This window comes from Cloeon dipterum, chromosome 4, assembly GCF_949628265.1.
Source record: "Cloeon dipterum chromosome 4, ieCloDipt1.1, whole genome shotgun sequence".
NCBI lineage: Eukaryota > Metazoa > Arthropoda > Insecta > Ephemeroptera > Baetidae > Cloeon > Cloeon dipterum.
The window spans coordinates 25297209-25310994 of NC_088789.1; the positions used below are offsets into that span (position 1 = coordinate 25297209).

Genomic DNA, 13786 nt, shown 5'->3' on the forward strand with positions numbered 1-13786 from the left:
TAAGGAAATTTCTGATCCTAAACAGTTTTTTTTAAAAAAATGCAGTTTATCGTAAATCTTTAAATTAAAACCTTCAGATTTTAGAGTAACTAATGTTGGCCGTAAAAACAATTAGAACTTGATTTTATTAAGCATATTTAGATCCATTTTTAAATAACATTAACTTTCAGACTATTTGTTTTGTCTACGTTTTTATTGATATGATCTAAAACTCCACGTTTTTATTTTATTTTTTTAATAAATGCTGTTTATTATTTAAATTTTACCTCGCTTTATAATCTATGCAATGAATAGTTTTTCAATCTTAACTCTTTCCGGGGTAAAACATAATTTAATTACGCATTTTTCTATTTATTTCTAATGTGCACAATTATAGAAAAAATATTTACACAAATAAATGATTGTGTCACATTAGAAAGTTAGTTTAAAATTTACTTGCAGATTTAAAATAAATCTGATTCTGTCTTAAATTATTACGAGCATAATCTTAATTGTAGACAAACAGCTATGATTTTGAATCGTGCATTTCGAATAAAACACAAACTGAAAAGCGAAAAATGACATTCCTTTAAGATCATCAAATAAAATTACAAGATCCAAGATTATATTACAGTTATTGAGAATTATTAATTTTTTAAAGTTAGGAAAGGAATGAGGCTACACTCACGATCATCAATAACGTTTAAGTTCTCGCAAAGTAGAGTCATTTCGTATTTTTTTAAAATTATTCTATAATAAAATTTAAAAATTACTAATTTTGAGAGAAGGGAATCGGTAGAGTTAAAAATTAAGTTATTGTATACATCTAATATTGTTAATTGAAAATTAGTAAATTGTTTATAAGCAGCCGAAATTAATTGAAATAAATTTGTTAAAAATGTTTATTAAAAAATTGATTTTAATTGTTTTTAGAGGGGCACTGTCGCAGTGCCGCGACCTGTACTGCGTGCTGGAGTGCGACCGGGTGCACAAGGCGCGCACGGTGGTGCGGACGGGCGAGCTGGTGTTCGAGTGGGACGAGACGTTCGAGCTGGACCTGGTGGACAACCGGCAGCTGGACCTGCTGATCTACTCGTGGGACCCGCACTTCCGGCACAAGCTGTGCTACAAGGGTTCGCTGCACGTGTCGCAGCTGCTGCGCGAGTCGCCGGTGCACCAGTTGGCGCTGCGGATCGAGCCCCGCGGCACGCTGTACCTCAAACTGCGCCACACGCCGCCACGGCTCGCCTTCCGACGCAACGGACACCTCGGCCTGGTCAGCAGGAACCTGTTCGGCGCCGACCTCGACGCGGTGGTCGCCCGCGAGAGCGGCATTGCCGCCGTCACGGGGGCCGGCGGCGCCACCTCCGCGTCCGTGCCGGTGCTCGTGCGTCGCTGCATTGAGGAGGTCGAGCGGCGTGGACTGGATATCATTGGGCTCTACCGCCTCTGCGGCTCGGCCACCAAGAAGCGCATCCTCCGCGAGGCCTTCGAGCGCAACCCGCGCACCGTCGACCTCAGCCCTGACAATGTTCCCGACATCAACGTTATCACTGGTGAGTTAATTTTAACTTCTAAAAACACTTCCTTGCCCTGAAATTCAGTTTAAAGCCTTTCAACTAGCTTAAAAATTCGTGTAATAATTCTTATTACATATATTTTATTATTCCTAGATTCAATAATCAATTTAATACTTTGGAATAGGGCTCCAAACCCGCTAGTCGAGATGTTAGATTCTTTTTTGCCTAATCTTCCAATTTCTAGCTTCGAAAAAGTATTTCTAGCCTGTAAATCAAGCTGCCAGCTCCGATGGTAAAATTCTTAGCTCAGAAATTTGAATCTTATGTAGCCTTTATTTTAGATTTTTGCTTCGTTAACCGATTCCTAGCGAACGATATTGGTTTCTTAGCTTCGGAATTGGATTCCTAGCCTTAAGGATCGAATTCAAAATGCAAATTTTGATACAAGTCTCGAATTGGTAGAAAATTGGTACAATTCTCAGCCTGCAAATTTAATTGGTCGCTTCAAATTTCGAATTTTTGCTTCACCATTACGATTCCTTCTTTCATTATCCGGATCCTAACAATAACTTTGATTTCTTAGCTTTTCAAATAAGATTTCAATATAAAAAACACAGTTCTATAGCTTCAAAATAGGATTACTAGCCTCAAAATTTGAGGTTTTAGCCTCTAAATAGAATTTATAGACTCAATATTAAATACCTTTTGCATGTAAAATTAATTGTTCATCGCTTCAAAATTTGATTTTTCACTTCGTCGTTCAATGCATAACTATGACATTCGTTTCTTAACTTCGCAATAATCGTATTTTTAGTTTCGAAACTAGATATTTTAGCTCCGAAAATTGAATTCTAGCCGCGGAAATGAATTCCTAGCTAAAATTATCTTGCATTGAAATGGGAATCCTATATATAGTTTCAAAATTCAATTTCTTGCTTGAAAATTGAAATGCTAGAATCAGAGATTTGATTGTTAACTTTTTCGTTTGAATCCTAGCTTTGAAATGGGACTCAAAATCTAGACTCAAAATTGGATTCCTAACCTGCAAATTTAATAGTTAACTTAAAGTTTTGTTTTTTAGCTTTGTGTTTTCTATTCTTATATCCCTGATTTCCAATTTCCCAGCAACAATTTTGGTTTCCTAGCTCCGAAATTTGATGATCAAATTTTTTAATTTGATTTCTAGCATTTTAATTGTTGTCCTAGCATCAAAATACAATTCTTTTTAGCTTTGAAATTTAATATTTAACTTCGTCGAACGACGCGTGGCATCGGTATTTGATTCCGAGCTTAGCGAATTTAGATTTCAACAAAAGACAATTAGGTTGCTAGCTTCATCATTCAGTTTCCATAGCACCAAAATTCGATCCCTCATTCCCTGACTTCAATTCCTAATTTAACATGAACCGTCCAGCACACGATTTTAACTCCGTTTGCGCCCTTCGTAATTTCCAAAGATAAAATTTACTTGTTTAACACAAATTAAACCAGAAAACTTTTTTGTTTGCTTCTTACAGGCGTGCTTAAAGACTACTTAAGGGAGCTTCCTGAGCCACTCTTCACAAAATGCCTGTATCAGATGCTTCTGGACGCACTCTCCGTTTGCCTGCCCGACGACCCTGAGGGCAATGCCAAGCTCATGTTCTCAATTCTAGACTGTCTGCCCAAAGTCAACAGGGTAAGTAATAAATGACACAGATGAAAACGATATTGTAATTCCCGTAACCTTATTTTTCTAATTTTTTATATATAATTTTCTCTTGAGAGAATAAGTAGCTAACTATTTTTCCGTCTTGACAGTGCACTCTGATCTACCTGATGGACCACTTGGCGCTGGTGGTGTCGCAGTCGGACAGAAACAAAATGGTTCCTCAAAATCTGGCCGTGTGCTTCGGCCCGGTGCTGATGCTGCAGAGCGAGGACCGACCGGGCGAAGAGCTCGACTTCCTGCAGCCGATTAGCGTGCTCAAATACCTGCTCGAGATTTGGCCGTTGAAGTCAGGTAATGTGGCACCGTGAGACAAGCATGTGTCAGCCAAGCAGTGTGTTGAGAAAAAATACAATAAAATAAAAAAAAACAGTTTAACTGCTATTTACCACCTCTTGTGTTCAAAGCGCATGTCAATTATTTTTTAAATCGTTTCGTTGTAGCTTTATGTTATCTCGAATAAAAATCGAAGATTCTGTTGCAATCTGTTTGATGTTTGTTTTAGTTCCATTAATTTATGATTTGGTTCGGATGCTGTGGACTGGCACCACGCACATTATTTTGTCTCTATCACATCACCTCCTCACAAACTCTCACTCCTCACCACTCTTTTCTGCGGAACACAAAGTGCTTGAAAGTATTTGTGTCCGGCGCACTTTCAAGAGCACACACAAACTGCGTGTATGGCAATAAAACGCTGACTCGACACCCCGAAAACTGATTGACCGTCTGTGTTGTACACTGCATGACCAAAACAAAAACAAAAAACTACTTAATAGATGTGCTTCTGTAATTTTAAGAACCTCTCTGATGTATTGACTTGGGAACTTTTGTCTCTTGTTGTCAGGAAAATTATATATTTGGACTCATCCCTATAAATTACCGAATTCTATAACTATGAATAAATCACACAAAATTAACAGGCTCCATTTTTGGCAATTATTCGGTCGTTTTTGATCGTTTGAATTAATATTCGATTAAATATCCTGGAGTATTGGTAAATAATGATTTCAAATGTTGAAAAAACTAGGGCTAAGAAATTAATACGATCGAATATTTTTTTTCTTAACTTTCAATTGTCACGGGACCATTAAATGAGAATGATTCACGCATTTCTAATCGTTATAAACGGAATCATAACCGTGTAAAACCAGCTGAAACTGCCAAAACTCGTCTATGGGCTAAAAATCCGTGTTCAGATGCTAATATTTTGCCTGTTTAAGAAACTTTTTCATTTAAATATCAGGTGGGATCTTTCTAGTTCTAAACAATTTTTAAATTTTGTTGACACCCTGTTGACGTGGGTCCTCAGATTTGAACGAAAATTGCTGTAGGTGCTACCCTTGTAAAATATTAGGCCAAAAATCCTACAATTTCCAATTTTACAGGGTCTCAGAGTTTGCCATTTTAGAAAAAATATTACTAGTGCCTGGATTGAGCAGGATAAAAAACTTTGGTATCAAAAATATATTACATTATTTGACGTTCAATAACTTTCCATAGTGACTAAATTCATGGGTCAAGGTAACAAAATTCAGACATAACCTGGTACGTAACATTTTGAAACTCCAAAATAGCCAAAATGTGGGTTATACACAATGAAACAACATCAACAGTTGGTGACAGTTTTATCTCTTTTTCGGAAAAAAAATCTGATTTGAAAAAGTGGTATTTTAAACCTTGAAAATCGTGTTCTCTGAGAATAAGGAAATTTTTGTGCAGATTTTGAGCGGCTTTGACCTACATTTTGATAAATAATAAATAATTATTACTCTATAAGTCATGATCGGAGGCTGGGACCCAGCCCCTGCCCACGGGGCGGTATTTCTCAGTGTTATGGGGGGTCATTTTGTGTTTTTCCGCCACGAGAAACTCAATTATGGAATTCATTTCTTCGTATCAACATCTTTTGGCCGTAATAACAACAATTGTGTAAACCTTTTTTTAAGTCAACCTCCGATATAAAATAAAAATCTCTTTTACTAGAGCGTGGCATTGAATTAAATAAATAAAAATAAAAAGCGACAAAGAACGGTTGAGGTATCTTAGAATTTTTGTTGTTTTCGCGCTTGATTATGCCAAACACCACAAACTGGACGGTTTTAAACAATTTAACCGGCAAATTAGAAGGATTTAACGTCCTTATCACCTGAGTCCAAATATGAAAGAGAATGATAATTTCTATTGTTTTTCATGATAGAACCTGATATTTTCTTTAAATCGAACACAGACAAAATTTCCCAAGTTTCCCAATGTATATATAACTGACAATCCAATCCAAACCAAAACGAAACTGTCTAACTAAAACTACAAATTGTAATCAAAAATAATAAAAAACCCTCTCTGTCTTCCGAGTGTGAGCCAATCTCTGTAGCGTCTTCTCTGAAAATTCTCTCTTTCTCTCTATCTCTATATCTCTCTCTCACGACTTTGGCGTGCGCTCACCTCTGCAGTGTGCTGTAGCTAGAACGCATTTCCTTAGTCAGCAGTGGTCATTTCCACAGACAGTTCGGGAAGCGAGCCGTACTGGAAAGGAGGCGCCGGCGCAGCCGCCACGACTGACCAGGCTTTCCAACTCGTTGAGCAGCGGGAACGTGCGCACCTCCTCGACACTCGCCGTCGCCGGCTCTCAGAGCAGCTCGAGCTGGCTCAGGCAAGGAGTGACGCCATCATCACAGCAGCAACCGCCAGGGGCGACTGGCAGAGACGCAGGTACGCCTAGCTCTCCTGTCGCTCGCTCGCCGCAAATTCGCTCCTCTTTGATGTTTGTGTTTCTTGTACCGTGCGCGCTAAACATGTGACACGCGCGTGTTCCGGGTAGGCTTTCTGCTCGGCATCAAAGGCCGGCCGGTTGCATAATTCATCCATCATCGCTCCATCGCCATCATTTTGCAGTAGTGTTGCGTAGTTTCAGTCTGCAAATCGAGTTTTGCCAGAGCCTGTTTTTTGTTTAGACATTTATTTTTAACGTGCAGTCGTTCTTTATTTTTTTTATTTAAATGACGATGGTTTTTTAGGGTTTTTATTGTAAATTTACAGCCTTGTCCCCAAAAATTTGATTAATTCTGGGCAGTGTAAAGCGATTTCCCATTTTTTCTGATCTTCCAGTGCTACTTTAACTGGTGGAAATTTCCTACTTGCTTGTATTGTCAGAAAATAAAAAAATATGTACAAAATTTGACCCACTGGAACCACATTTTTTGTATATACTAATCGATTCCTGAGGGTCGAAATAGGTTTAATGATTATTCTTTCCTTCAAAATATGTTTTGTGACGTGCGAATAGAGGCGCAAAGCAAAACGCACGTTGCTTTGGCGCACCCAACGCATACATCTTTCAGTCGCTACTGCGCAAGCGTCACCCCTCTGACGTCACTGCCATGCTTTGTGCATGGGCAAATGAGAGAGCTGTGACATCAGAGGGGTGGCGCTTGCGCAGTAGCGACCAAAAGGTTCATGCGTTGCGCGCGCCAAAGCAACGTGCGTTTTGCTTTGCGCCTCTGCTCGCACGTCACAAAATATTTTTGATCGGAAAATTAATTACCCACCTATATTAACCCTCAGGAAATTAAAAAAATGGTTTCAGTGGGTCTGTAAAGCATGAAACTAAATTGCGTGATTTGGGGATGAAAATCAAATGAGAAGCACGGAAAGAATCAGTATTTTTATAATTAATTAAAAAATTAATCAGATCAAAATCAAGCAATTTGGCTTTTTTTAATTCTAGCAGTGGCCTCCTTTTTAATTTTCATACTTAAAGAAGCAGCTAATAAATTTCCTGTTTTGTGTTCTCAGGTGTCTCAGTTTTGACAACTCAAGCGACAGCGGCGGCCAACAGCATCATCAACAACAACAACAACAATCACAGCAGTTCGGTGGGCAGTATGTCGGGGGGTCCGGGGGCGGTCACTTTGCCGCGGAGAGGCATCAGCAGCAATCCGACCGTGGCAGCGCTGCGCTCGGAGGCGGCGGCGGCGGGCGGGCTTTCGTCCCGGGGGGCGCCATCGTCGGCTCCGCCGCTGCCGCCGCCGCAGCGGCACCATCAGCAGCAGGATTACCAGTCGTCGGCGGGGGCGGCGCCGCCGGCGCTGCCACCGCGTTCCAACCCTGGCAGCAGGCCGTCCATAATCGGCCATCCGTCGATCATCGGCCACCCGTCGATAATTCGGCCCTCGATTATCGGTCATCCGCAGTCAATCCATCACAACAACAACAACAACAACAACAACAACGGCGGCAGCTACCAGACCCTGCGCTTGCAAGAAAGTCAGCAGGCCATCTCGCCGGCCGAGTCCCTTGAGTCGTCGACCAGCTCGAGTCCGGCCGCCGACAAGGTGGCGTCGATCGCCACCAACGACGGCAGCGGCGCCGACGACTCGTCCGAGGCCGAGACGGTCAGCTCGAGCGGCTCGCAGCGCCGGCCGCAGAGCCAGTCGTCGATCCGGGCCTCGGCGGCCGCCGCCGGCCGCCACAGGCCGCAGGACGGCGAGCAGGGTGACGACGGCGACGTCGAGGAGAGCGAGGACGGCTCCGAGAAGGGCACCACCCGCCTCAGTCTCAAGTAGACGAGCAGCAGCAGTGTATACGCGCAATAAAAATCGACGATGAAAGTTGCACTCGAGGTCCGATGAGAGAAATATGTGCCTTTTCGTAAACATATGCACTCTCATAGCGCGGCAATAAACCTTCAACGCGAGCACTCTTAAACGTCCTTGCTGGGAAAACGCAATAAAAATTATTCCCGAGCTTCGAAATCGCAACTAGAGAAATAATATTTAAAAAAAAAATGGCGTTTGCCCCGAAAGTTAACAATGGAAAATTGCCATCCAGCAAGAAATTTGATATTCTCGATGTCCAACGAAACAATGGAAATCCTTGAAGATCCTCAGAATAAAATCTTTTGCATGGCACAGTGACGTAAGTTTCAGATTTATATCACCTTTTCTAATTCTGGTCCAAAGACTGAAGTTTCCAGCATTCTCGGGAATTTTTTTGCAAACAAATATTTCATATGGGGCCTCGGTTGTTTTCAAATTCCAATGATTAAAAATTTTGAACTCTCTGTTAAACAGTTCAGACCAAAACAAACACAAAAAATCAGTCTAAAAAGGCAGAGTAGCAGCGAAAAGTCGACAACCACCAACTATCTATTAAGAAAGTCACATTATCTCGTCGGGACGAAGACGAATGATCAATTAATTAATTATCTCGTGGTGCCGCAGCACGGATTGTTTAAGAGTGAACCGCGACAAACTGACATTTGCGAAGAAGCGAATACGAATCCTATTGTAAGACGAGGACTTGGAGCAATAAGAAGACAGGTGGAGACGGATGCAAACATCACTGCCAGATTTTGATTTCGGTTCCTGAATGGCCAATTCTCTCTCTTCTCATATACACGTACGAGTATGTGTACATAAACACTAACTTCTATGTTGAAACATTGAGAAATCTTGTAATTTGGAAACAAATCATGTCCAATTAATGTGGTTTCTTGAGTGATATAAGTTCATTAAAACGTTTCAAATTACAGGGTACATACACGCTTGGATTGATTTTAATTGAGATTCGATGAGTTTTCTTTTTCTATATATAGTTGGACATTGTTTTTCCAAAGTAAAAGGTGGCTCAAAAGTGAATAAAATACTCGTTCGCCACATCTTTCTTGTGCTACAAACATGATGATATAATTACGAAAAACGGTGCTAGATGTGCGACCACGAAACCAAATCGTTGATTAACCGCGAGTGAACGATGTATAAAATTCTATATTCAAGGAAACGCGCGCGCGATTGATTGTTTCCTCAGCAATTAATTACTGTTAGCGAGCAGCAGCCGTGAATGCTTCCAAATAAAATTTCCTCTCATTGATCAGCAGCAGAGTCAATTTGCCCCCGCCGAAGCGCAGAGGGCCTCGTTTTCTGTGTAGAGACATAATTAAAAAATAACAATGGCGTTTGTCCCAAAAGCAACAATGGAAAAGAGCTAAAATTCCACCCAGCAGGAAATTGGATATGCTCGGATGTTCTCAGATATCTTCGCAGTGTCCAACGAAACAATGGAAAAAGGGATATCTGAGGAAATCTACAAGATATCTTTGGATACCTTCCGGATAAATCCTTGATTTTGAATGAAACAGTTGAAAGAGATTTTGATATCCTGTTTCTTGTTGGGCGCGGCGACGTATGAATTAAGATAATAAGTTTCAGATATTTATATCGCCGCTCTCGTTTCGAATTTGCTGTAGAGAGAGAGAGAGAAAGAGAACACTCGAAAACTCTCGACGTGCGCAAGAGGACCACGTTGATTGCGATTCTCCTCCCCCGCGTATGCATATATATATTGTTGTATTTTTCTTCTCAGGGACCATTTCGGTAGGCCTAACGGTGCATGAAAAAAAATCTCCATTTTTTGGGACAAACACGACACGATCGAGATTCTCAGCCATCGCATTTCTTGTTTCCTGGAGCTGCCTGAGTCCACGAAATCTATATATCATCACACATACCATTGATATCAGCCGGTCGAGGCACAAACTAATTGTAAAATAACGATTACTAACCGCGGATTTTCCCTCTATTTGAAAAAGCAGGTGACTAAATCAAAAGCAGCGTTTTTTGGACTTGTGCGCGGCAATTTGAAATTTGTAAAACGTGTGTGTAACAGTAAAAAACAGTAAATCTGGCGAAACGTACATGAATTTGTGTGCACATATCATAATAATTTGGGGGTATTTGTCTGCTGTGTGTGTACTGTCCGCGCGCAGAGACACGCGACGGATTAATTGATTTCTGCTATGTAGAAGATGTGAATGCGTTTCAGTTGGTCGCGAGAGAGAGAGAGATAATTAATATAAAATTGAAGAATAAAAAAAAGAGAAAGCTGAGAGGTTGACTGCGTGTGTTGACTGGGGTAAATTAGCACAGACACAAAAAATATTGTGTAAAATTTTTTCCAAAAAGCGGTGAGACGACGAGGAGACGAACCATCATACGCAATTACCATAACACATAATTGATGTACAAAAAACTGAGACACGACACGAGAGCAACACACTAAACTGGGACGAGAATATATATAACTCAAAGTGTTATAATTTGAGCTCAAACTTTGATTTAATTTTTTATTGCATTTCTACTTTCTTAAATGTAAAACAATCCAATAAAAACTACGAAAAACATGTAACGCGCGCAATGATACAACATTAATTAATTAATAAATGAAAAGTGTCCTGAGATAATTGTTTCGATTACGCAGTTATTATCTTATCATTGTTGTATAGTTATTATCATTATTGAATTGATATCTAAAAGATTATAAATCGATAGTTATTCCTGTAAATATTATTAAAATAACTATGGTGGCGATGAATTGTAGAATATGTTACAATAAAAGAATTATATATCAAGGGCTGTTCATGAGTATATCAAAAAGGGGCTCCACCCTTGTTTCATTCATTCAACGCAACAACAATAACCTTTTGTTCAAAAATAACTACAATGAGGATAATATTAGAGCTTTTGTTCGCTTGTCAAATTTTCAGAAATCAGACTATTTAAAGGCAAAACTTTCTGATTTTTGCCTTTTACTTAATTAATTTTCTTTGTTAAATATTTTTGGCTAATTTCTTTTGACTTCAATAGGCACGACAGTAAGAAAATTTCAGTTGTACTTTTACTGAATTTTAAGGGATGAAAATTAAGTTAATATTTCCCTTTACACAACATAAATTTTGGTGCATATTATCTAGGCTTTTTAATTATAGTTGCTATCAGAGAGGTGTTTTTTCTGTTCATAAAAAGTGTTTGCCAGCCATATTAATATTGTCAATTTTCCTTAAGAATCCTAAAAACATTTCATAAAGGTTGAAATCCCGCTGGAATTATTTTCCTCGAAGCAAACAAACGTCTTCCAATCCTACATTAATGTTAATTTCACTAATATTAAACTTGTTTAAACAAAGTCATTCAAATTCAAAAAGCTTCATTTTCAGTAAAATCGATCTAAAGAGTGTTTACGAGCCTGTGAAAATATTCATCAATTCAAATAATTAACCCTAATTAACATTCTGACGAGACGGATTGAAGGAAAAAATCGTCCTGGTCCCGGAAAAATTGCGCAACGTTTAACAAACATTCAAATTTTCCAAATTTTCATTGTCGAATTGATTGTTGACCTTTTCTTGCAACAAGGAAATTCGCGTTTGGTTGTTGAAAGTTGCGCAATTCGCCGGAACCAGGACGAAATCCAAAATGAAATTAATTTGATATTGTTGTACTCACCAGAGAACGTTGCACTTCTAAACTTTCAGCACGAGACATCGGATGAAACGAAAAATCGGAAAAACTCCCTAAGAAGTCAGAATAATGAAAAATAGACACAAGAGGTTAAAAAGAAGTCGAGATATGAAACAATTGAAAATAATGTGAATCACTTTTAAATCCCGGACACTCAAAAAATCAAAACGCAGCTGATCACATGTAAGAATCCGAGTTCGTTTTAATAAGGTTATTTCAATGAAATCTCGTTTTCAATCTTGACAGTGCTAACAATGCTATTGTTTGTTAGCATTTTTTCTTCCCCCTCCTTTTCCCGCTTAACAAGCAGAGAATATTCGTGATGCGCAGAAAAGAGCGCGCGCACATCTGTTTTTGTTTTGAGCTTGTTTGCTCTCACTCAGCTGGAGCGGAGAAGACAAAAAAACACCGCTCAATTTGCATTTGCATTTCCCTAGATTTGAACCAGTTATCAACTGAAGTTACACTCTCACGGAGTGAAATCAAAATCGCTGACCCTCCACAAGGTCACTTTCACAGGTATATTAATAATTACACTGGCTTGCTGATTGAGAATTTCTCCATGAAAATTTATTTGAACACCCGCTGCACTGTAGAATTTTGAGCTGTTTGCCAAACTGAGCTCGATTTTTTTTTTAATTTATGCTTGGATTGACATTCCAGGAGACTAAAATGGAAACTCAAGCAGAAAATCAAACAGAGGAAACGGTGAACAACAAGTCAAGTAAGTCTTCTGGATTTTAAATTTTAATTTCAACCTTATTTTCTACCCTTCTCAATTCCAGACGTAAATCAAGACGAGTTGATCATCCAGCAGCAAAGACAAATCGAAAAAGAGGTGGTGACTTCTTGATTGAATCATTGGGGGCGTCATCTTAAATTTCTATTTTGTTCAGATCTCTGAATCGACACCATGCGTGGGCTCAAAAGAGGACCTGTCTGCCTTGGAGAGTGAATACGCAGAGGACCAAATTTACTTGGCGAAAGCTGCAGACTTAAAGAAAAAATACAAGTCAGTTCGGAGAACAAGACCCGACGGCAACTGCTTTTTTAGGGCCTTCAGCTACGCTTACATGGAACAGCTGCTCGACGACCCGACCGAATTCAAAAGGTTCCATGAAATAGCTGCTAAGAGTAAAGATGATCTGGTGGATCTCGGATTCCCTAAGTTTACCGTGGAGGATTTTCACGAGACTGTAGGTTTTTCTGAAAAAAAGAAAACAAAACACTGGAAATACAAAATTATCCTTCCTCCAGTTCATGGACGTTTTAAAGAGTGCTGGTCCGTCTGAGGAAGAGTTAAAGATGGAGGACCGCATCTCAAAACTGCACGGGATTTTCAACGAACAGGGATACTCTGACTACGTGGTAGTTTATCTGAGACTCATAACCTCCGGGCAGCTTCAGAAGGAAGCCGAATTTTACCAGAACTTCATTGAAGGAGACCGCGGCGTCAAGGATTTCTGCCATCACGTAAGGAATTTTTGTTTAAAATTAAATTAGCCCATGCGCAGAATTATAAAAATGGCTACCAATCAGAAGGAATTGAAAATCTGGAAATTGTTAATGCGATGCTAAAAAGTCTGAATATTAGTGGAAAATTGTATTGCATCCTCTTCTCTTATATCTTTTGCATCCTGAACAGGGGGATGCCGTCACAAAACTGACGCTCTCTTTGTCCAGCGCTTGAGGGCCAACGCGAGGACCAATTCCTAAAATTCTCAACAGCACTTATTACAATTAGATATATCCAGATTTTCAGATTTGTTCTCGATGCTCATGTCCTTTAAATCCGATAGAATTGATTTTAAATCAGAAAATTTCCTGTCCAGTCCAAACAATGAAAAAAATATTGATTTTTAAACCGTGATTTTTTTTGTTTTTATAGGAAGTGGAGCCGATGTATAAAGAGAGCGACCACATCCACATTATCGCCCTCTCCTCAGCACTGGGCGTTGGCGTCCGCGTTGTGTACATGGACAGGGGAGTGGAGTCAGAGGTGATTGCCCACGACTTCCCAGACGGCTGCCAGCCCAGAGTAAATCTGCTCTACCGTCCTGGCCACTACGACATCCTCTATCCGTGACACTAGTCCCCTTGTCCCTCCTTACATCTGCCTTTTTAAATCATAATTTTTGTAAGCCACTCCTGTTTATAATAATATGTGGGTAAATAAATTTGCTAAATATTCAAAGCATTGCCCTGAAATGTTAATTTGTTTTGAACTAAAATATGCATTTTTGCAACGTTGTATTTTTTTGGTAATTTACAGAAATTGTGAG

General features: G+C 39.6%; 2 protein-coding genes across 9 annotated transcripts in view; both read left to right on the forward strand.

Moving 5' to 3' along the window:
- Positions 1-10640, forward strand: part of RhoGAP100F (Rho GTPase activating protein at 100F) — a 66669-nt gene extending 56029 nt beyond the window's left edge. For 6 of the 8 annotated variants that reach the window (XM_065490893.1, XM_065490891.1, XM_065490887.1 and 3 more), the window contains 5 exons: positions 913-1535; positions 3017-3177; positions 3300-3501; positions 5716-5919; positions 7003-10640. In XM_065490893.1, coding sequence (XP_065346965.1) covers positions 913-1535; positions 3017-3177; positions 3300-3501; positions 5716-5919; positions 7003-7772 — 1960 coding nt within the window. In that variant the 3' untranslated portion in view covers positions 7773-10640. Of the gene's footprint in view, positions 1-912; positions 1536-3016; positions 3178-3299; positions 3502-5711; positions 5920-7002 lie in introns of all 8 variants that reach the window. The other 2 variants (XM_065490894.1, XM_065490892.1) reach the window with 2 other exon arrangements.
- A 1280-nt stretch (positions 10641-11920) lies between these two features.
- On the forward strand, positions 11921-13712 carry LOC135944135 (ubiquitin thioesterase otubain-like). The gene is made up of 6 exons (XM_065490904.1): positions 11921-12023; positions 12168-12228; positions 12290-12342; positions 12401-12700; positions 12762-12977; positions 13393-13712. Exons 2-6 carry the CDS (start codon positions 12177-12179, stop codon positions 13588-13590), a joined length of 819 nt encoding a protein of 272 aa, XP_065346976.1. The 5' UTR covers positions 11921-12023; positions 12168-12176; the 3' UTR covers positions 13591-13712.
- The last annotated feature ends 74 nt before the right edge of the window (positions 13713-13786 follow it).

Coding starts and splice junctions, on each gene's coding strand:
- LOC135944135 (XM_065490904.1), top strand. CDS start 12,177: ATGGAAACTCAAGCAGAAAATCAAACAGAGGAAACGGTGAACAACAAG. Junction 12,343..12,400: donor AAAGACAAATCGAAAAAGAG/GTGGTGACTTCT, acceptor TATTTTGTTCAG/ATCTCTGAATCGACACCATG. Junction 12,978..13,392: donor TCAAGGATTTCTGCCATCAC/GTAAGGAATTTT, acceptor TTGTTTTTATAG/GAAGTGGAGCCGATGTATAA.